The sequence below is a fragment of the Pelodiscus sinensis genome, chromosome 4, assembly GCF_049634645.1.
Source record: "Pelodiscus sinensis isolate JC-2024 chromosome 4, ASM4963464v1, whole genome shotgun sequence".
Lineage (NCBI taxonomy): Eukaryota > Metazoa > Chordata > Testudines > Trionychidae > Pelodiscus > Pelodiscus sinensis.
In genome coordinates this window covers 124748630-124772711 of record NC_134714.1, presented here as the reverse complement: position 1 = coordinate 124772711, position 24082 = coordinate 124748630, and the positions used below count along the sequence as shown (strand labels likewise).

The 24082-nt window shown below is 50.8% G+C and overlaps 1 protein-coding gene across 4 annotated transcripts in view; it reads right to left on the bottom strand.

Annotated features, from left to right (window-relative positions):
• The window catches only part of RAB3IL1 (RAB3A interacting protein like 1), a 45036-nt gene extending 26280 nt beyond the window's left edge, over positions 1-18756 (bottom strand). For 2 of the 4 annotated variants that reach the window (XM_075928376.1, XM_075928377.1), the window contains exon 1: positions 14066-14223. In XM_075928376.1, the coding sequence (XP_075784491.1) occupies positions 14066-14076 (11 nt within the window). In that variant the 5' untranslated portion in view covers positions 14077-14223. Of the gene's footprint in view, positions 1-14065; positions 14224-18339 lie in introns of those variants that run through there. The other 2 variants (XM_075928378.1, XM_006111740.4) reach the window with 2 other exon arrangements.
• Positions 18757-24082: the final 5326 nt, after the last annotated feature.

Here is a 24082-nt window from a genome sequence, read left to right as displayed (position 1 = left end):
ATGAGTGGCAAAGGACCTCGGGGAGTTGGGGAATGTGCACAGCTCTAAGGGGAACCTCCAGCAGGAAAGCAGCAACTCACTCCCCTTCTCAGACACAATGCGCCTGACGCAGCCAACCCCGGTGTCAATCAACAATTACTGTCAATAGCCCCTTGCGGGGGCTTTGTCCCCCAGAGCTGGATGGGGCTGGGAACATCAGCCTCACATCTGGTCTGTGCTGAGCTATGCCTCTCCATGGGCTGTGCCTCATGGAAAGGGACAACAGACGTGAGGGTGATGGGGAGGTGGAGTAGCATGGGCAGGATCCAAAAGGAAAGCAAAGCATCAAAGCAAAATCAAGAGAGGGACTAAACCAGGGATGGGCAAAAGGGCCTACCTGGGCCGGATCCGGCCCGCCAAGCAAGTAGATCCAGTCGGCGGAGGCCCTGCCACTCCCCCGCCCCTAGGCCAATTAAGGTCTGGGGGCAGAGGAGCGTGCGAAGCTTCCTCTAGCCCTGTGAGAAGCACGCAGCGCTTTGAAGCACGGCACGCTGCTCGCAGGGCAGGAAGAGATGTCACGCGCTCCCCCACCCAGAAGCCCTGATTGGCCCGGGGGTGGGGGAGCTGCGCAACGTTTCCTCCACCCTGCGAGGAGCGCACAGCACTTCAAAATGCCCTACACTCATGCAGGGCGGGAGCAGGATGAGGGAAGCTTCGCACAGCCCCCCCCCCTCCCGCCAATCAGGACTTGGGGGTGGGGGAGCGTGTGACGTCTCCTCCCGCCCTGCGAGCAGTGCATGGCACTTTGAAGTGCCACGTGCTCCTCGCAGGGTGGGGATAGGGCAGGAGGAAGCTTCATGCGCTCCCCCCACCCCCAGGCCAATCAGGGTCTGGGGGTGGGAGAGTGTGTGAAGCCTCTTCCCACCCTGTCCCAGTCCTGCAAGGAGTGCAAGGCACTTCAAAGTGCCACACACTCCTCACAGGGTGGAAGAAGGCTTCACGTGCCTCCCCCGCCTCCAGGCTAATCAAGGCCGGGGGAGCGTGTGAAGCCTCTTCCCGCCCTGCCACAGGCATGAATGCCTAGTGGGAAGAGGGGGCAATTATGGTCTGGGGGTATTGCATATTTTAAAAGAAGAATGCGGAAGTGCCTATCAACTAGTCGAGTAGTCGATGGAAATTCCAACTACTCAATTAACCGCTAGATAACATCCTTAGTCTGACCTAGTTTCCACTTTTTATACAACTCCTTTTTGATTTTTAGATCATGTTATATCTCCTGGTTAAGCCAAAGTGGTTTCTTGACATATTTTCTATCAATCCTACGCAGTAGGATAGTTTGGTTTTGGGCCCTTAATAATGTCCCTTTGAAAAACAGCCAACTCTCTTCAGTATTTTTCCTCTCAGTCTTGCTTACCATGGGACCTTACCTACCAGCTCTCTGAGGCTACATCTACACTGCGGCACTATTTCAGGCTACTGGAAGTATCCTAAAATAGCATTTCACATCTTTTAAGTGCACCCGTTATTTCTATATAGATGTTGCTATTCTGGCATCCCTGTAACCCTCCTTCAAATTTTGAAAACGCTGTTTTTAAAATAAGCTATTTTGAGGTAAGAGTGCAGTATAGACACACCGTGGCTGTGTCTAGACTGGCAAGTTTTTCCGCAAAAGCTCCTGCTTTTGCGGAAAAACTTACCAGCTGTCTACACTGGCCGCTTGAATTTCTGCAAGAACACTGACTTCCTACTGTAAGAAATCAGTGCTTCTTGCAGAAATACTATGCTGCTCCCGTTCGGGCAAAAGTCCCTTTTGCGCAAAAGGGCCAGTGTAGACAGCTCAGATTTGTTTTGTGCAAAAAAGCCCCGATCGCAAAAATAGTGATCAGGGCTTTTTTTGCGCAAAAGCGTGTCTAGATTGGCACGGACGCTTTTCCGCAAAAAGTGCTTTTGCAGAAAAGCGTCCGTGCCAATCTAGACACTCTTTTCTGCAAATGCTTTTAACGGAAAACTTTTCCGTTAAAAGCATTTGCGGAAAATCATGCCAGTCTATACGTAGCCTAGCAGTAATAAATAATGCACACCATAGAAATACCACTAAATTCTGTATGACGTGAACACATTTTAGTTGATTGGATTACTCATTCAAATTGGGGGTATTAATGGTACAGTGAGAACATTCACTTTGGACTTGCCTGACCCTTTGCATTTATGTTTTCAATTTTCTGTTGCCTCTGGGTATCTTATTTATAGTTACTTGCGGAAAAGCGTCCGTGCCAATCTAGACGCTCTTTTCCGCAAACGCTTTTAACAGAAATCTTTTCCGTTAAAATGATTTGCGGAAAATCATGCCAGTCTAGACGTAGCCCCTGAGTTTACTAAAATCTGCCTTCCTGAAATCCATTGTCTCTATTTTGCTGTTCTCCCTTCTACCATTCCTTAGAATCATGAACTTTATGATTTCATGATCACTTTCACCCAAGCTGCCTTCCACTTTCAAATGTTCAATCAGTTCCTCTCCATTTGTTAAAATCAAATCTAGAATGGTTTCCCCGAGTACCTTTCTCAACCTTCTGGAATAAAAAATTGTCTCCGATGCAGTCCAAGAATTTATTGGATAATCTGTGCCCTGCTGTGTTAGTTTCTCAACATATGTCTGCATAGTTGAAGTCCCCCATTGCCACCAAATCCTGTGCTTTGGATGATTTTGTGAGCTGTTTAAAAAAAGCCTCATTCACCTCTTCTGCCTGGGTAGGTGGTCTGTAGTAGACATTTAGCATGATATCACACTTGTTTTTTACCCCTTTTAACCTAACCCAGAGACTCTCAACAAGTCTGTCTGACTAGGGGTGACAGGAAAAAAGAGACAGAGGACGTGAATCCCTGGGTGTTAACAAAACTAGATAACAACTAGCAACTGTATTTGAGAAATCATAGGATAACTGGGAGAGATACTACAGGATTGGATGGGGAAGCAAATATGGTACCGATCTTCTAAAAAAGGAAAAAAGTGAGATCCTGGCAATTGCTATCTGATAAATCCAGCCCAAGTGCCACATAAAAGGACACAAAAATGTACAGAGAAGGAAATGTTTGAGCGTGTAGAAGATAACGGGAAAGGACAATTAAGAACTAATCATGCCAAGCAAACTGGATGGTATTTTTGGTTGAATTAAAAAACCAAGGGGAACACAAAATGTATAGCTGGGCTTTAGCAAAGCAGTTGATGAGAGGGTAACACAAAAAGTGACAAAGCAAATCTCGTTCCCGTTGGCTTGAATAGCAGAGGGCTGTCACATGGGCCGACTGAAAAGTGGCTGAAGTTCCATAAACAAGGTGTAGTGAATGATATAAGGCAGCTTGACAAGAGGGACTGGTGTCCAGAGGAACATGACCAAGATCAGCATGTTAGACATGATTTTACTGAACAGCCTCGTTAACGGGTTGGAAAGCTCGCTAATTTAATGCGCAGATTATACTAAATTGGAAAGTGCTGAAAACAGCAGACAGAGGAGAGGAGTATGGTGAAAGAATGGGCAAGAAATGAAATGAGTTTCTGCCAAAAAAAAATGAAAGCTAATACCACAGAGCAAAACTAATCCACTAACAGGCTGGAGAGAAGTAGAAATACACCTTGGGAGAGTTAGGACCTGCTCCAAAGCCCGCTGAAATCAACAAGACTCTTCCCATTGTGAACCTCTAGCAAACTCCAACCTAGAAAGAAGCTTGTAATGCAATGCGAGCAAAAATCGGTAACTACAGTCTGGGGCGATGTCTAGACTGCAGGCTTCTTTTGGAAGAAGCTTTTCCAGAAGAGATCTTCCAAAAAAACTTCTTCCGAAAGAGAGCATCCACACTGGCAAAGCGCATTGAAAAAGCGATCTGCTTTTTCAAAAGCTAGCATCTACACTGAATGGATGCTATCTCGCACTTCAGCTGTGATAACTATGAACGGAGTGGCCACCAGGGCACCTGTGCTTTTTCCTCTTTCCTCTTCTTTCGAAAGAACTCCCTCTTCCCCGTCCACACATGTCTTTTTCCAAAAGAGCTCTTTTGGAAAAAGGCTTCTTCCTCGTAGAGAGAGGTTTACCAATGTCAGAAAAACCCCTCTGTTCTTTCAAAAAAAAATTTCAAAAGAATGCAACTGCAGTGTGGATATAAGTGAATTTTTTTGGAAAAATGGCTGTTTTTCCGAAAAAAAAAACTATAGTGTAGACATAGCCTGGGAGTGGACACATTAAAGTATATTTATGGTCAACACCAAGGTGATAGCTTCTCTCTATGCAGTGCTGGTGAGACTGCACCCAGTCTATGTATTGCATGCAGCTCTGGGCAGCTCAAATCTCATGTTGGCAAATCAGAGAGGATTAGGAAGAGAGCAAGAAAATTAATGAACTGTTTGGCTGCACTGTTGTATGAGAATACATTAGCAAGCAGAAATATGTACAGTTTGCCCAAACAATGACAAGGAAATGGTATGAGAGTCATTGAAGGGTATAAACACCAAGGCAGGAGAAGAATTAGTCAGAGGGATCTAACAGGGTATGACTAGGAGGAATGAGATGCAGCTAATCAAAGGAACATTTAAACTGTATGAGGCATACAGCGTTCTGCTGTAGAAACCAATGGTGCTGCACTAAGGATAAATATGGCACAAAGAAGGAAAACTGTCCCAAAAGGGAGGTCTATTCAGCTTTTAGCAGTCTGGTAAATGACGGGATGGAATTCAAAAATGTAAAATGAGACTGGATAGAGTTCTGAAGACTATCTTGCCAGGACAACCCTTCACCAGCCAGGAGACAGACTAGAGGGTAACTAATAGGTCTTCCCATGTAAGCTCCCTTTGTTCTTCCTATTTCACGAGATGGAGGAAAAGCTAACTCTGAGACAAATCAGGTAAGGGAATAATTACAGGGGTCCAGGGAAAGCAAGGAAGAAGCAAGTAACAACCATGGACCTAACAGTGACTCACTTCATGTGTCCCCAGTGACAGCGGTACGAGGGACACTATTGTTTACAGGTCTGCAGTCAATGTGGGTATTATTTTAGTAACCCACGAGACTGCATCTGCATTCAGATACACTGCAGATAATGGTACACAGGAGGTCTGGCATTGTCCTGTGGACAGGATACTACACTTGTAGCACCATGTTAGGAAATTAGCCCTGGTCACAGCAAGCCCTGTGGTGCCACATTTCACTGCAGGTCTCTGAGTTCCTTACCAACATTATCTAAATAGGCCTCACCCCATTCCTGAGGGATTGGTATTATAGCCCCCATTCTGCAGACAGGGAGACTGAGGCACACAAAAGGTAACTGGCTTCCTCCACGTCACTCAGTGGCAAAGCGAGGAGTAGGACACATAGCACTCAGCGTTTCAGAGCCCATCTGCCAAATACCAGGGTGCTGCTGCATTAACAACCACATCTAATGACAGTGATGTCATGCTTTGTGTAGAGGATATCACAAAAGGGTAAGCACTTATGATCCCAGTCCTGAGCTCTGACTGCTAAACCACGCTGCCTCTCTTGCACTTTGTATCTATATATGACTCTCATGCAACAATTCCAGTGATGCAGTGCCAGGGTGCAGAGTTGTAGGCTCTCATTTCCAGCCCCAGGTCTGCTAGTCTGGACAGTACAGGGCTGACTGAAGAAGTGGGTTTTGCCCACGAAAGCTCATGATTCTATATATGTGTTAGTTCCTAAGGTGCCACAGGACGACTCGTTGATTTTAAAGTTACAGATTAACACGGCTACCTCTCTGAGACTCAGGAAGAGAGGGCAAACCTTGTGACCAGCCAGCTCCCCTACAAGCAACTTGGACAGATATTAAATGAAGGAGCCAGGAGTCACTCAGCGGGAGGACAGGTGCTACCTTGCCAAAAGGCCAAAGTTGAGAAGGGATTTGGAGAACCCCTGGCTAACTAGCCTGTGAAGCAGGGAATGAACAAACCAGAATCACAATGGACATTTTTGTAGTCCTGCCTACACTAGAACTCCACTGCTGAAAGCTTGTCCATAGTTTCCCGGAGATCAACACTCTAGAGCAGTGTTTCCCAAGTGGTGCTCCGGGGAACCCTGGAGTTCCGCAAAGCAAAACTAGGGGTTCCGCGAGGAGCTGGCACTCCCCTGCCCCCTCCGAAAGAGAGAGAGAGCCAGCTAGCCAGCAGAGGCATGGGCGGTGAGTTTTATGGACTCGTGATGCCCATGATCCACCAATATTTGGAGCTGGAGGGGGCCCCGGCCCCAGAGTGTCTCTCCCGTAGCCCCGTCCCTGCCGTGTGCAACCTTCACTGAGCTCCCGCTTGCCAGCTGCTGCTGCCCTGCACGGCATGCTCAAACTGGTGGGCGGGGAGACACCTGGGCGTGATGTAACGTCACGGCCCGGGATTTTAAAACTGCTGGGTGCTGCATTGCACCGCGTGGCTGAGTTGCGGGTTCGGAGTCTGGGGACGGAGCACAGACTTCAGCCCCACAAAGTGGAAGGCAGAAGGTAGGGGAAGGGGAAGGGCTGGGGAAGGGGGGAGGGAGAGGGGAGAGGGGGAAGAGAGGGGAAGGTACCAAAGGGACAGGGTAGAGGAGGGTATGTCTACACTACAGCGCTAGTTCGAACTAACTTAGTTCGAATTAGTTAATTCGAACTAAGCTAGTTCGAACTAATGCATCTAGAACTAAAAACTAGTTCGAACTAGCGTTTTGCTAGTTCGAACTAGCAAGTCCACATTGAGTGGACTCTGAACAGGGCTTAAGGATGGCCGGAAGCAGTGCCGGCAGGGCATAAAAGGAGGACTTAGAGCATGGAGATGCTGTCTCAGGCTAGCCGAGGGCTGCGCTTAAAGGGTCCCGACCCCCACCCCGGACACACAGTTCTAAGGGGTGCCCCGCTTGCAAAGAAGTTCTGGCTTGGAGTGCCCTGAGTGCCCACACTGGGCACATCACACCACTCGGCCATCAGCCCGGCTGCACTTGCCGCAGGCTGCCATCTGGGGAGAGGGAGTAATTGGGGGGCTGCAGGAGAGCTTCCACCCCCAGAAGCCCGCAGAGCCAGCCCAGTCCTCCCCATCGGGGGCTCGTACCCCATTCCTCCCTCACCTCCTTCCACTTACCCTTCCTTAGCCCCCCTTCTTATTGATGTACAAAATAAAGATAACGTTTCTTCCAACATTGACTCTGTCTTTATTGAAAAAAACTGGGGGAGACTGGGAAAAGGAGGTGGGAGAGGGGAAGAGAAAGGCTGGGAGAGGGGAGGGCAACTAACATGATCAGGGGTTGGGAACAGGTCCCAGATGAAGAGAGGCTACAGAGACTGGGACTGTTCAGCTTAGAAAAGAGGAGACGGAGGGGGGACAGGATAGAGGTCTCTAAAAGCAGGGGTTGGGTGGAGAGGGTGCATTCAGAAAAGTTCTTCCTGAGTTCCCATAAAGAAGGACTAGAGGACACCAAAGGAAAGGAATGGGTAGCAGGCTTGAAACTAGTAAGAGAAAGTTGTTGTTCTTCCCAAAAGCAAATAGTTAACCTGTGGAACTCCTTGCTGCAGGAGGCTGTGAAGGCTACAACTAGAACAGAGTTGAAAGGGAAGTGAGATCAAGTCATGGAGGTTGGGTCCATGGAGTCCTATTAGCCAGAGGGTAGGAGTGGTGTCCCTGCCCAAAGTTTGTGGAAGGCTGGAGAGGGATGGCACGAGACAAATGGCTTGGTCATTGTCTTCGGTCCATCCCCTCCAGGGTCCCTAGGGTTGGCTGCTGTTGGCAGACAGGCTACTGGGCTAGATGGACCTTTGGTCTGACCCAGTACGGCCATTGTAAGCTCAGGGCTCAGGGTCGGGGGTCTCAGTGGACCCCCTTGATTTTCATGCACACCTGGTCCTGGGTGGCCAGGCTGGCAGCTCTCCTGCCCTAGACGGCCACTTTCCTGTGCCTAGTGCGGAGATCGTGGATGAGGTCCACGATGTCCGCACTAGCCCAGGAAGGTGCCCGCCTCTTGCGGTCCAGGGCAAACTCCCGGGAGCCGCCAGCCTGGTCCCGGCAAGAGGGGGTGGGCTGGGGGGCATCGGGTGGGTGGCTCTGTGCCGTGCCAGGTGCAGGGTCTGCTAGCTGGGTGCTGGCAGGCTTGCACCTGGCACGGGCACCGTAGCCAGCCCGTGCCCCTTTAAGGGGTCCGGGGCCGGGAGGGGGGCATAGAGTTTCCCTGGTGTTGGCCAGAGTGGCCACCAGGGAAAGCTGGGGAGGACTAGCCTCCCACTAGTTCGAACTAAAGGGCTACACAGCCCTTAGTTCGAACTAGCTAGTTCGAACTAGGCGTTAGTCCTCGTAAAATGAGGTTTTCCTAGTTCGAACTAAGCGCTCCGCTAGTTCGATTCAAATTCGAACTAACGGAGCGCTAGTGTAGCGCCTATGAAAGTTAGTTCGAACTAACGTCCGTTAGTTCGAACTAACTTTGTAGTGTAGACATACCCGGAGAGACTCTACCGGGGGCCAAGTGCAGACAATGAGGAAAAAGGCAGGAGGGGAGGTGTCAGTGGGAGGGGGACAGGGTGATGCTGGAGGGAAGACGGTAAGGGCATTGGGGGCTAGAGTGGGGAGAGGGAGGTGCTGGGAGAAACCTTGAAAGAAGGGGTGGGCATGAGGAAGGCCAGAATGGGGTAAGTCATGTGTGAGGGCACAGAGGGGCATGAGGGGAACGGGAGCAGAGGGTGGTGAGGGGGTGGGCATCAGGGAAAAAGAGGGCAAAGGAGGTAGGGGTAGTGAGGGAAGGGGGAGCACTAGGAGGGTGCAGAAGTAAGAGAAGGTGCAAGTACCAGAGGATTCTGGGGATGAAGCAGAAGGGAAGACACCTGCAGGGGAAGGACCAGCACCAGAAGAGAGAGGCAGGGCAGGTTTGTACAGGGAGGTGTTAGAAGAAGGGATGAGAAGGGGTAGCTCACATGATCAGAGTGAGGCTACTGGAGGAGTGGGCACAGGGAGGAGAGAAGGGCTGGTGGAGGGGGGGCAAGTCGCAGGAGGGCTCAGGGCAGTGAGAAGGTCAGGAGTCAGGACAGCAGAGGAGGGTGAGGAGTTGGGGAGCAGCAGGCACCAGGGGAGCTGATGGAGCAAGGGGAGGGGACGTGGCGGCAGAGGGAAAAGGTAAAGGTTAAAAGATATTATTAATAACTTGGGTGCCACAGTGGCACATCCAAACAAGCCACATGAACTCAGTACTTGCGAGCTGTGGTTTTGCACAAGAGCATCTATGGCAGTGTGGATGCTCTCTTGCCCAAGGAAGTGTTGATGGCCATTTTAGCCATAGGGCTTTCTTGCGCAATAAATTCATGTTGCCTGTCCACACTGGCCTCTTGCGCAAGAACAGTTGTGCAAAAGGGCTTATTCCTGAGCGGGAGCATCAAAGTTCTTGCAGAAGAATCCCTGATTTCATACATGAGAATGTCAGTTTACTTGCACAAGAACATGCAGCCAGTGTAGACAGGAAGCAAGTTTTTGCGCAAGAGCGGCCACTTTGGCGCAAGATCGTGCCAGTGTAGACAAAGCCAAGGGAAGGGCGGGAGGGAGGCAGGGGCAGGGAATCAGCGCTGGCTCAGCATGTCTGAATGGTTTGGGGGAAGGTGCAGGGAAATTGAGCTCAGCTGGGTTGCAGAGTGGGGAGGTCCGGGGAGCTGGACTGGGCTGCGGGGTGGGGGTGTGTGTGGGGAGAGCTCAGAGCGGCTGCAGGAGGAGGAAGGTGCCGGGAACCGGGGCTAGACACAAGAGGAGGGAGGGGCAGAGAATCGGCGCTTGGCTCAGCAGTTTGCGAGGCTTGGGAGAGGTGCAGGGAAACAGGGCTCAGCTGTGCTGTGGGGGAGGCATGCAGGGCACCAGTGCAGGGCTCAGCTGGCTGAGGTAGATGGGGGAGGGCATATGGAACAGATGGGCAGCTCAGCTGGGATGTGAGGGGCTGCAGGGAACTGGTGCTGCACTCCCTTGGATTGTGGGGGATGGTTTTGGGGCAGGTGCAGGGAACCAGCAAGGGTGGACAGCTCAGTTGGGTTGCAGGGGATAGAGGTGCAAAGAAGCCTAATGGGGGGAAACAGGAGCCTTGAAATGATCTCCCCTGGTCCAAAAATCCCTCATTTGGGACCAGGCAGGTCCAGAGGGTGCTAGATCAGGGAGGACCAACTCCTACCCAAGTCCCCTCCCTGGCCCTGGCCCCAGCACCCTGCCAGTCACCCTAGTTCCCAGCAGGACCATGTCTCTGACCTCAGCACCCTGCCACCTGCCTGCCCCAGCACCCTGCCACCTGAGCCAGCATCCTTCCATCCAGCAGCACCCTCTCTCCAGCCCCAGCACCCACTTTCACTCTGTCCCCTGCCCCCACCAGCACATTTGGGACCACATTAGTGAGGCTTGGGGGTTTGGGGAGGGTTGTTGGGGTTTTTCTTGCATCTCACTTGTGTGGCCCCAACTGACTTTTCTGTGGGTCAGTGACCCCCTGACTCAAAACAGGTTCCTCGCCCCTCATAAATAAAGACAATGCTAAAACCTTTTGAGTTTGACATAATATTTTATTTAAAAATGAAGCCTGGCCAACGAGCCCCAAATTGGGTCCAAACCCCCAACTCACTGCAGCATCATAACACTCCTGCACCACCTGACCCCAAATCTGAGCCTATCATACACTGGAACCCCCTGTCCTGAGCCTCTTACATCCCCAAACTCCTGCATCCCCACATCCTCAGTCTTCTGCCACAACACTCCTGCACCATCCACACATCACAAATCTGTGTCCTGAGCCCATCACACTCACAACCTTCTTGCCCTGAGTCCCTCACATATCCAGCCCAAGCTCCTGCACCCTCACATCCACAAGCCCATGGCTTGCTCAGCACCCCAATCTTCCACCTGAGCCCAACACTCCTGAGCCTGGAGCCCCCTCCCAAGCCAACATCCTCTTCTCCTGCGTCCAAATTCCCTCCCAGACCTTGTACTTCTCACCCCTTCCCACCCCCAAATCCCTCATTCCCACCCCACACCTCCTGTCTCAACCTAGTGAGAGTGTATAAGGGCTGGGGATAACAAGTGATGGAGAGGAGGGGAACAGAGTGAATGAGGCCTCAAGGAAGGGTGGTGGGGGGTCTTAGGGAAGGAATGTGATTTTCATGCATTGGTGGGGATTTTCCCTCTCCCTTCCCCCCCTTTTTTTTTGCTTGACAAGCCAAGGGGTTCCTTGAAATTCTGAAATGCTGAAAAGGGTTCCTTGGCCAAATAAAATTGGGAAACACTGCTCTAGAGATTGAGCTTCCGGGGTTTGATTTAACAGGTCTAGTAAGGACCCATTAAATCGAACGCTGATGGCACTCCCATTGACCCCAGTATTCCACAGGGTCGCAAGGAGTAAGGGAAGTCAATGGGAGAATTTCTCCCATCAACCTCCCACAGTGGGGCTGCAGCAAAAGTTTGATTTAAGGTTCATCAACTCCAGCTATGCTATTCTCGTAGCTGGAGTTGCATATTTCACATCAAATTTCTCGCTCAGTGCAGAGCTGGGCTGAGGAACCTTGCAATCCCCTAACACAGTCTGACCCTATCTCCACTGTGAGAAGGATCAATACATTGCCTATGTCCTAAGACTACCCTGCCACAACTAGTCCTCCAGCACAGTCCTTGCTACCTTGTAAATGGGATTGTGAAGTACTCATGCCACTGGGCACTCAGAGCCTTTATCTATATTGCCCTGGTGGGACTCCGAAACCCAAATTTTACTGAGTCCAAGAGGGTGATGGAGATTCATATCTTCTGCTGTTGCTATTGCCAGTCTGGCTGGAGCCTGTGCTCTGCAGATGGCGGGGGTGGGGTGGGCGGTGTTTCAAAGGCTTTTCACAATAGGAAATACTAGCTAGAAACTTTTTTTTCATTTGGAATCTGTAGAAAAAGAGAAAAATGTGCAGGATCCGCAGTTTTTCCAGCAGGCCCTGCTCGTTTCCTGTGGAGCTGATCTGACAGAGCTATTTCCTGTACGAACTGCCTGAGCGTCTCTCTGGCTAAACTCTGCACTCGAGTTCATACAGTGGATCCTGGCTCCTCTATGCTGATCTCCTGCCACAGATCAGCCTGAAATCCAGGAGTCGGGACTGCCGATTCAAAAGCAGCGCATTGCGTGTACTGATTTAGCACCGTGAGCCAACTCGCTTCTGCACACATCCTGAGACATGCACCTGCCTCACCTGACTTGCTCTGACACTCACTAAACACACCTCTAAAAGGTTTGTGCTCTGCCACACCAAACCGATGCTACCTGCCTATTATGCTGTAGCATGCAGTTCGTCTTTCTTGCATTTTCCTTATAGGCGAGAAACAGTTGGGAAGCAGGCTGGAATGTTATGGCATATGTTGATAATTAAGTCACATCCAGTATTTCTGTATGAAAGATGCTACACATAAATACATTGTATTGGTGCTTTCTTGTGGTACATTGCCTTATACAGATTCTATATTATACACACACACTCCACACACACTTTGGAAAAAAATCAGACCTTGACAAATTCAGCCCACATGGTGACTGTTATTAGAAATTCAAAACCCAGGGTTAAATTAGAAATGCTTGGGCAACCCTGAACTAGATCCATTCCTGTAGATGCGTCTTTCAGCAATGGAGCAGTTTTAGCTGTTTGGAAGCTGTACATTCCCCCCATATTTTACCCTTTCAGGGGTGAGTGTACTACACACACAAATCACAATAACATGCCCAGAGGCCAGATGATGAACAATGCAATGTCTGTAGATGACACTTTTCAAAAAACAAAAAAGGGCAGTTTTCATATTAGGAAACTATTTCCCTCCTAGGAGTCTGATCCTACTCCAACTGGAGTCAGTGGAAACGCAACCTGGCATTGATTTCAGCTGGATCCAGAATCAGACGGAAAATTTGAAGGATGATTCCTCTTCCCACTACCCCATCTCTTTTCCGCATCACCATTAACTCTCTCCGGACTTTTCAGCTTTCATCTCCATCTCTCTGCCTGTTAGCCCTCTCCCCCACATTTCGCTTTATTCCTGTGACCCATCAGTTTCCCATCTCTCTGTTCTCCCTTTCTTCCGTGCATGCTGGTAGCTTTCTCCTGCCTGGTGGATTCTGCCTTACCCTCTTCCCAGCCTTCCAAGCAGCCACATTCATGTGCCGCTAAAGAGCACTTTCTGAGGGGAAAAAAACTCTCTAAAGAATAAACATGGTTTCAAAGTGGAATAAGAAGAAACTACAGAGAGCATCTCTCTCTGGACTGCACACCTCATTTTGACACGCTGGCTGCTCCGTGGGGGCACAGCAGTGACTTCGGGAGAACATCCTCCTCCATTTGTGGTTCTAGAAACTTTGTGAACGCTGCAGACACTAAGGTCCCTGCTCCCATCACTGCAGATCTAACATACTCACTGCTTTGCATGTGAGCAGATCTAACCCTTTGCAGACTCCAGGGGAAACAGACCCTCTTCCCACTCATCTCTCCATGCCTGTGCACACAGCTGGGCTGGCACAGATCACACTCTACACCACAACCTCCAAACTGGGAGCCAAAGGACCAGCGCGACAGTGACCCAGAGCCAGGCATCCAGGGCTGGCCACCCCACTGCCCCGCCTGGGTGTTTCTCCCCTGGCACCTACCGAGGGACCCTTTCTCCTTCTTCAGGCACTTTCTGCGCTTCCTTTAGAGACCCTCTGCAAGTTTTGCTGCTTTCCACCAGGCTGGGAAGGAAGAGTGGCCCCAGTGCACCCAACGCCCGGGCTCCCCCAGGCTGGGGTCCCCATGGGGGAGCACCCCAAGCCACAGGAACGGGGGGGGGCTGGAACAATTACACGGAGGGGGGGGGTGCTGGGAGCCACTGAGCCAAACGCCAGCCCTAGGCTTGTATCCCAGGCACCACGTCAAGCCAGGGCTTGGCAGCCCCAGTCCCGCACCCAGGCGGAGCTGCTGGAGGGCAGGGGCGCAGGAGGCCGGCACAGGCAGGGGGAGAAGAGACACCCCGCGGACAAGCCGCCCCCCCCCCCCCCCAGCGCACAGAGGGAGCCAGGGGCGCAGGAAAGTTTCTGGGGGGCAGGGAAGGCGCCGGCTCCGGACCTACCGGCTCCACATGCTGCCTCCGGCCGCTGCCCTCAGGCCGGGGGCGCCGCCGCCATCCCTCCGCCGGGCGGGCCAGCCCAGCGCTGCGGCAATCGCGGAGCCCCTGCTCGCCGCGCCGCCGCCAGGCTCCGGGGTGTGTGTGTGTGGGGGGGGGGGGGACATGGGGGTCACATGACCTCGGGGCGGCTCCAATTGCAGCAGGCGCGTCCCCCCCACCCCCCCTCCGAGCCTCATGTGACTCGCCATTCGCCAGCGAGCTCCCCCCCCCCCCCCCCCCCCCAGTCCCGGGCATCCTGTCCGCCACGCGCCGGGCACCGCGCAACTCCCTGCGCAGAAATCGCTGCCCCTGGAGGATGCGAGCGGAAGATCCCGGCTGAAAATTCCGAGCTCGCAGCCTGACTGCGCCGCTCGCTGCCTCGGGCTCCGGGCTAGGGGGCGGCCCGGGAGGAAGATCCCTGGGGAGGCCTGGCTGGCAGCAGCCTGGGCTTTTGGCTTCAGTCACTGGGGCTGCTGCTGCTGCTCCCCCCCCCTCCTCGGCTTGCAGGGGTTTCCCTCACCTGCAGGGCTTTAAGTTGGGTTCCCTTGAGCTCCCCGCACCCGCCGCTGAACAAACCGCTCCACCTCATCCGGGTGCTGTGGGACAAAGCAGGACCCTAGGAAGTGCCCGGCCTTTGTTTCCCAGCTGGGAGACAGGGGCAAGTGCAAAGGGCGGGGGTTGAAGCACCCGCACCCACCCACACATGCACCTTTGGGACTCCACTCAGTGGCTAGTCTGTGTGTGACCCCTCCCTGTATTATGCAAGTAAAGCATCTGCAGAGGCAGGCTTGGGGATGTGAAATATCGGTTAATTGAATAGTTGAGTAACCTCATGAATTCTATAGTCCCCAGAGGTGGGGCTGGCAGCCAGTGCCCCACTCCCGAAGAGCCCCCTACCACTCTGCAGGGGGTGTCAGATGAGAGCTGGTCCATGAGGGGAGCCAGTTTAAAAACCAGCTCCCCTTGCGGACCAGCTGCCTGTCACCCTTTGCTGCTGCCTCTGATACAGAGGCAGCAGCGCAGGGTGACAGCAGCCCCTGTCCGGAAGGGGGCGGGGAGGGAAATACATGTAGTCTATAGCATTAACCTTGGAACTTTTGCTTATTGGATAATCGGTTAATCGACCACACTATTACATCCCTAGGCAGGCCCAGAGCTGCATGATGATAATTACATTATAGACATAGGCTACGTCTAGTCTGGCATGATTTTCCACAAATGCTTTTAACGGAAAAGTTTTTCATTAAAAGCATTTGCGGAAAAGAGCATCCAAATTGGCACGGACGCTTTTCCACAAAAGCACTTTTTGTAGAAAAGCATCTGTGCCAATCTAGACGCGGTTTTGCACAAGAAAGCCCCGATCGCCATTTTTGCAATCGGGGCTTTTTTGTGCAAAACAATACCACGTTGTCTACACTGGCCCTCTTGCGCAAAAGCATTTGCGCGAGAGGGCTTTTGCCCGAACGGGAGCAGCATAGCATTTCCGCAAGAAGCACTGATTTCAGACAGTAGGAAGTCAGTGTTCTTGCGGAAATTCAAGCGGCCAGTGTAGACAGCAGCCAGTCTAGATGCAGCCATATTGTATTTAATATCTCAGATTCCTCCACACTCATTGCCAGGGCCATAATGGGCAGCTGATTAGCCCAAGAGTCTAGTCCAGAAGATCTGCCCTAAGCAACAACTCCTGAAGGGTCAGTCCAGTTCCTCTTCCTCACAGTGAATTTCATGGAGTTTAGTGTCTTTAAGAAGAAATTTTACAAACTAAAAGCTTGTGTGCTTTGCATGGACAAGCCCTAGATCAGGGCTACTCAACTTTGGAAGCCCGGGGGGCCACAATGATACCCACAGAACATGCTGAGAGCCTCTACTTAAGTGTGATTGCATAGATAAGCAAATATATATGCAAACCATTATGCAAATATATGCAAATAGCTTCTTTCACATGGACAGGCATGAATACAAAGATTAAGGCAAGACTACACAACATGCAGGCCCCATTTAAGTCCATTCTGATGATATTAATAAAATGCAATATTTACCCGATTTCCACCCATATGACAGCACTTTTAAGGAGTAATGACAGTCCAGGAATTTAACTACTCAAACACATATCAATGGAAGACTATGGATTACTTTTTTTGTTTTGGCCTCACAATTTTAACAAATCAAACAAAAACAGCCAATACAATCTTTACTGAAATACAGTATAAGTACAATGAATGTGAAGTTAAAGGCACCGAGGGGAGAAGTGGCATGGCTAGAAAAGGAACCCAGGAATCCTGCTTCCCAGAATCCCTTCCTTTCCCCTGCCTGCCCTACTAGGCATGTGCTCCCAAAGTCCTCACAGAGTAGGGACTAGAACCCCCAATACTTTCGAAAAAGCTAAATTAAAAAAAAAAAGCGTCTAGACTACAACCAGCACTTTCAGAAAAGCAAGCCGCTTTTTCGAAAGAAAGCACCCAAGCAGTCTGGATGCTCTCTTTTGAAAAAGCACAGTTTGCATTACATAGCGCCATTTTTCGAAAGAGTACTTTTGAAAAAAGGCGTTATTCCTCGTAAAACGAGGTTTTCCGCGGTCGAAAAAACTGCCACGTTCTTTCGATTTACTTTCAAAAGAATGCAGCAGTGGTTTAGACGCGGGAAGCAAAAAGTCCCAGGATCCTTCATTCTGACAGAAAGCCGCTTTTGAAAGAAGTTTGCTGTCTAGATGTAGCCTGAGCTGCAGCTGACACTGTCACTGCTGAAAACGGTAGGTAGTCGGTTCATACCACCTGACCAAACTTATCCTCCCACTGTTTTGCAGTGGATGCTTCCCTCCCATCCCAGAGGGAGACTGGCACACTTCTGCACGCCTGAAGGCCATTTCCTGCAATCCTTACTCAGGCAGAATTATCTACACATTTGTTAGTCTTTAAAGTGCTACTAGACTATTTGTTGTTTTTTAAGTTTTTCATGCACCCTATGACAGGGCAAGGTGAAAAGGGAATCAGGATTTATGTTCGTGTTTCTACACCTTTACAGCTCATACAAGCCTGTGAAGCCAGTATTTGTATTTAAAGTCTGGGAGAAGAATTATGTTTTGTTTATATTATGTTATTGCGGTTATTCAATGCCCAGGTACTACAACCATCACTACTGCATATCTACGTGATGTCAGTTACAACTTCAGGAAAAGGCAAGCCCTCAGGAAAAGAAAAGCTTGCAGTTTGAATAGACAAGACACACAAGCAGTACTCATTTTACAGATGGAAAACTGAGGCACAGAGGCTACGTCTAGACTGGCATGATTTTCCGCAAATGCTTTTAATGGAAAAGGTTTCCGTTAAAAGCATTTGCGGAAAAGAGTATCTAGATTGGCACGGATGCTTTTCTGCAAAAGCACTTTTCTGGAAAAGCGTCCGTGCCAATCTAGACGCGCTTTTCCGCAAAAAAGCCCCAATCGCCATTTTTGCGATCGGGGCTTTTTTGCACAAATCAAATCTGAGCTGTCTACACTGGCCCTTTTGCGCAAAAGCTTTGCGCAAAAGGACTTTTGCCCAAACGGGAGCAGCATAGCATTTCCGCAAGAAACACTGATTTCAGACAGTAGGAATTCAGTGTTCTTGCGGAAATTCAAGCGGCCAGTCTAGACGCAGCCAGGCAGATTAATCCCCGTTTCGGAAAAAAATGCAGCCACCATTATGCAAATGAAGCACGGGAAATTTAAATCCCGGCTTCATTTGCAATATCAAAGTGTCTAATTTACATCCCTTTTTCGAGAAAAGAGATGTAGTTTAGACACAGCCTATTTATGCCCAATTTTTTCTGCCTTTAACATCTGCCTTTAACATCAGCTAAGAATGGGACACATCCAGGCCATTTAATTAGCTTCATTAACACAGGTCCCATAATTGAGAGGAACTTCTGCTGTTTTATATATAAATATTTCCATTCCAGTTCATCTGAGGAAGTGGGTTTTACCCACACAAGCTCATGATTCTATATATTTTGGTTAGTTTCTAAGGAGCCACAGGACCATATGTTTATAAATTTATGGGCTGCCCTTTGCTATCTCCCTTATACCCTGCCCATGCCCACCATCACGTCCCCTCAAATGCTCTTTCAGCCCCTTTTTGCCAGCCCTCAGGGAAGGCCAAGGCACCTAGTCACTGTCACCCTCACCCTCAACTTCAAACCATCCAAGCCTCCTAAGCGTTGGCTCATTACCAGTTTCTTCTCCCCTCAATGTTGTGTCCTACCTCTCCTCTGCCGTGGGCTCCTCCTGGCTCCGTGGTGCATGTGCAGAGCATTCAGATGTGGGGGCAGCAGCTGTCCAGGTCTCAACAGCCCGCTCCCCTGTCTCACACCTGGACAGGTAGCTGAAGGAAGAGGGACTGTACACAGAGGTGCCCGCGTCCATTGCCAAGGGCAGCTGGTGACGGTGGGTGAGGGGGGTGATCACGCAGAAAAGACCTCACAGGAGTCCATGTCATCCACACTGGAAGGGAGGGGGCACTGCTCAGTGGGCAGCCCTGTACCACAACATGTTCAGGGTCCCTTCAGGCCAAGATGGGTGAACAGACAGCACGGCATCCCTAAGGGCAACCTCAACAGTGGCTCGGAAGCCCCAAAGCTCTGCCTGTCTCCCACGCCTCGCTCAACAGCCTGGGACACTGTGGCTCTAACCTTTGCTATCTCCAAGAAACAGCTGGGAGGAGGGGAAAGTATCTTCAAGCTCCGCCAGGCAGCACTTAACTCACAGCCCCATGTAATCATTAACTCTGCAAGGGTTGGCTGTCAGAATGAAGGATCTTGGGACTTTTTGCTTCCAGGAAAGGGGCAAAGACAAGAAGAAAGACCCCAGGGGAGACATTAGAATAGAATGGGCTAGTGAACAGCTTGCTGGATGTCCTGCCTCCACGCAGCTGTGGGTGCTGTCATGGGCAGCTTCACGATTGAGGCAATAGGACAAACACTGGAGCCCTGAGCACCCAAACAAGTTGGAGTACGAGGGTGAGAGAACAGCAAGGAGTGTACAGAAGAGAGCAAAGATCAGCAGGCATCACACAGATACTCCTGGGTTTCGGGCCCCAGGGGGAGGGGTCAATTTTCCTCTTCCCCCCTGGACAGAACATTTCAGGGCAGCTGGAAGTACAAGAGAAAAGTGACCAAATTGCAAAAGCCACATAGTCTCATCCAAGTGCTCTACTACCACCCCCCCCCCCCAAGGCCCTATCATAGTATCTCCCATGCCATTCCAACACCTCTTTTGTATCTTATCTACACCCTCCTCCCAGCTTCCTCCTCCTCCCACCCCTCCTCCTCTTTCATCTACCCACCCTGCCCAGCTCCCATTGCTACCCCTCTCTCAGTAACTTGTTCCATAGGCTCATCCCCCTTCATGGGAGGGAGTTCCGCTAGTCCCTTGCCTCTTCTCCCCACTTCACAGGGGGGAAGAGGGGGGCAACTTCCAGCAAACTCAGTCCTTTCCAGAATGCCCCTAAAGCCTCCACCAGCCACTCCTGTTCCTTTTTTGAATGGGACAGAATCTCTAAGCTTTTCCCTTTGATTCTTTAGGGTCATCAACACCCTGGCTGCCCTCTGCTGCATTTAATAATCTCCCCTACCAAGCTCTGTGTTTCTAATACACCCATCATAGGGTAGGGAGGGGGGCAGCGTCTGAGGTCTGGTACATATGTAAAATGTAGTTCGACATGGTGCTCAGGGGCTCAGGGGCCTTAAAAATCCACACCCCTGAGTACGCTCACCTCAGCCTCAACGTAGACACAGCCAGGGGCATTATAGAATGTGGCCCTGCTATCAGGCTATGCCAGCATCACCACAGCGCTGTAGCTAAGCCACTATAGCTAAGGGGCTGTAGGCATGTCCCATGTGCCTAGTTCCACACACAGTATCCCAGATTGGACCCTGCAGGTGCCTAAAGTTCTCACTGCAGTTTGAGCCCAAGAGCCAGATTTTTAGAAGTATTTAGGCCTCTAAAGATGCAGGCAGGCAGGCGGGCACCTAATGGGATTTTCAGTAGCACCTCAGCAGGTTTGATACCCACCTAACCTAAGTCCCATCAGCAGTGGCTGGGAAGTCAGGCCCTTGTTTTGTATTTTATCCTTCCACTAATACGGCCCCTCTTTTGTCCTTTTATTTTGTTGCTCTTCCTTAGACTCTCACTAATTCATCCACATCTTTCCTAATGTGTTTGCTTGGAATTGGACACAGTACAATGGTGAGACCTCACCAGTGCCAAGAAGCACCAGACAAAATCTCCCTCGGTCTCTAATGTATGGTTCCGTATCTTCCTCCATTCCAGTGCTCTGCTCCCATGCATGCATTTTCTCTCTCGCACATGCACACGCTCTCCTGCCTGCGAGCGAGGTATAAATGTCCAGGAATTCAGTGTCTGCTGTAATCCAGGTGCTACTCTGTTCTTGGTAACAAGAGTAGCTGTTTGAGCCAGGACATACTGCCTAGCCCCAGCCAGACCCTCGACTTCTAGAGCAATGGGATCCAATGCAGCCCAGTTCTGGGCAGTAAGGGTGGGATTGTCAGAATGGAGCCTGCTATCCCTGATTCAGTTTCACCCTCCCAGATCAGGCTAGGAGAGACACAAGGGCCAGAAACCCCAGTAAATGAGCAGAGGGTCCCAGGCTGGGATCTAGAGGCAGCCCAGAACCTACAAACCCAGGCAGGATGTTATTGCCATGAAAACAAGGGACTGGAAATCCAGGCTGCCACTGCTCACCCTCTCCTTCCCTTCCCCCCCTCCCCAGCCAGATGTGTGGAATGTTTGCACAACTGGCTGGAATGTTTTTCAGGAAAATCCCACTGGGAGCCCTGGATCGGGATCTCGGATTTCAGAAGAGCTAAGGAGGGGAGGCCCTGCAATGAGGAATGCGCTCTCATTACACAATGATGGCCCCCGCCCTGGTGCCGGGATGAAAGAGCCAGTCTGGGCCGAGAGACAACGTTCAACAGCAACATTCCCAAATGAAGCCACCGGAAGAGCAGGGGACTGGCGCAGTTGTGACACCAGTACCACATTGGTAATGTGACTGCTGGTCACAGCCTGAGACCTAACAACATCCTGATGCTTCCTGCCAGCTCAGAGCTGTGCAGAGGCTCCCGAGAGGGGACCTTACAGCTCCCAGATCCATGATGTGGATGATTCTGCAGGGATTAACCTGAAGCCAGGGGTTAAGGCAGACAGAGAGGAGCTGGGAGGAAGTGCTGCTTACCCAGACGGGGGTGGGGAGGAGGAGCAAAGGAAAGAGCACTGCACTGCCCCCTCCCCAACATAATCCCTGTCTGCGCTTTGTCGTCCCTATCAGGTTCAGACAACAGTGGAAGGGAGGAGGGTTGGATTTATAGTAAGGAACTGAGCTGGGAAGTACGAAATCTAGGTCCATTTTCCTGCTCTCCTCCTGGCCTAGTTCCTTTAAGTCTAGATTTTTTAAAGGTATGTGGGGACCTAATTCTTGTTTATTGTAATGGGAGTCGGGCACCTAACTGCCTTCACAAAGCTAGCCCTTTGGGTAGGTCTGTATTTAAAATTCTACAATAATGCAGCTGCATTGCCTCACCCAGGGCCCTGGGACCACTGCAGTGTAGACCCTGCCTACACCAATGGGAGAGGTTGTTTCATTGGCGTAGCATAGATGCTCCACTCCCTGAGAAGTGGTTACTGTTTCAACAGGAGAATTCTCACGTCAATCTAGCCCTGTCTACACCAGGCCCTGCTAGCACTGTCTACACCAGGCCCAACTAGCACTGTCTATACCAGGCCCTACTAGCACTGTCTACACCAGGCCTTACTAGCAGGCTGTGTCTAGACTGGCAAGTTTTTCCGCAAAAGCAGTTGCTTTTGCGGAAAAACTTGTCAGCTGTCTACACTGGCCGCTTGAATTTCTGCAAGAACACTGACGATCTCATGTAAGAAATCAGTGCTTCTTGCAGAAATACTATGCTGCTCCCGTTCGGGCAAAAGTCCTTTTGCAGAAAGCTTTTGCGCAAAAGGGCCAGTGTAGACAGTTCAGATTTGTTTTGCGCAAAAAAGCCCCAATCGTGAAAATGGTGATCGGGGCTTTTTTGTGCAAAAGCGCATCTAGATTGGCACGGACGCTTTTCCGCAAAAAGTGCTTTTGCAGAAAAGCGTCCGTGCCAATCTAGACTCTCTTTTCCGCAAATGCTTTTAATGGAAAACTTTTCCGTTAAAAGCATTTCCGGAAAATCATGCCAGTCTAGACGTAGCCGCACTGTCTACACCAGGGCCTGGGTTGATTTAACAGCATCACACAGAGGTGTGGATTTTTCCAGTCTGTTTGGACTGCAAGCTCCTGGTACGAGGGTGGATCTCTGGCTAGGAGTTGGTCTGTGTCTATTGATTAAAACTGGAAAATGGCCTTTCGCCCAGTGGGCTACAAACTTTTTTTTCTCGTGAGCCAGTTGAAGAAAATGTATTGATGCCTGTGACCCAACATGATGTGAATAGAATGTGGGTTCTGGGACGGGGCCGAGGATGAGAGCTTTGAGGTGCAGAAGTCAACTCCGGTTTTGGAGGAGGTCAGGGCTGGGGCAGGAGGGGCTTACTTTGTGAGGGGGAGCTAAGGCCGGTTTCCTGCTTCTCCTGGCACCGCAGACCATGCTGCACCCCAGAAGCCGCCAGCAGCCAATGGGAGTGTGAAGCTAGTGTTGGGGGCAGAGGCAATGCACGAGATCCCTATGGGTATGTCTACACTACCCCGCTAGTTCGAACTAGCGGGGTAATGTATGCATACCGAACTTGCTAATGAAGCCCGGGATTTGAATTTCCCGGGCTTCATTAGCATAAAGCCGGCGCCGCCATTTTTAAAAGCCAGCTAGTGAGAACCCCGTGCCGCGTGTAGCCGCGCGGCACGGGGTTCGCACTAGCTGGCTTTTAAAAATGGCGGCGCCGGCTTTATGCTAATGAAGCCCGGGAAATTCAAATCCCGGGCTTCATTAGCAAGTTCGGTATGCATACATTACCCCGCTAGTTCGAACTAGCGGGGTAGTGTAGACATACCCTATGCGCTCTTCCTCCCACCCCAGGGCCAAGCCTGTTGCCTGAAGCTTCTGGGGCACAGCACAGCCTGTGGTGCCAGGACAGGCAGGCAGCTGCCTTAGCTCCCCCACTGGTCACCTGAACCCCCTGCAGCAATGAGACCCAGCGCCCGCACAGCCAGGACTGGGTCAGGACCCACAGTGTGAAAACCAGCTGCTTTAGCCCAACAGGAGATGGGAAGAATGCAGGCAGCATCATTCCATGGCATTGTTATGAATGTGAGTTGTACCTCTGTGGCTTGGATTAGTCATGCTGTCTGTTACCCGGGTGCCAGGAATTGTGGATTTACATATCTCTGGGAAATTCAACACTGCCTTTCTGCAAGAAGCAGGCAGTGGCTTTGGATAGCCCCCCTTGGTGATGCTTAAATAACACAGGTGTCAATTGCTTTGAAGGTATTCCACTAAGCTCTGATCAACAGGCTGGCTAGGAACCCTGAGGGAGAGGGGAAATCCAAGCAGGGAGCCCTTACAGGAAAGAACTTGGAGGCAAGTGCCGGTAAGAGCTTTGTCGGGAAGCTGAGGGGGAAGGGGGGAGAGTGTCTGCAGGGGAACAGACTGTAACCCAGTGCCCAGAAGCAGGAGGATTCCTGCGATAATTGGGACTTACTTAGGACTTGAGAGAAGTGCTCAGCTCTAAGACAACCTATATGCAGGTGCTGTGTAGTTTTAACCCTTTGCTCTCCGACTGTGCTCATGTTCCCATGGATACATTAACAATGCTGGGTTTTCAATAAGCTGCTGGGAGTCACAGCATTTTCATACTGTTCACAGCTCCTGCAGGGAAGTCTAAAGCAGGAACCAAAGCAGCTGGGCCAGCTAAAGGAACACAGTTTGTCAACAGGAGAGCTGTAACCGGGAAACACGGTCTAACAGGGGGGCTGAATCACAGGGTTCTACTCTGGGAGA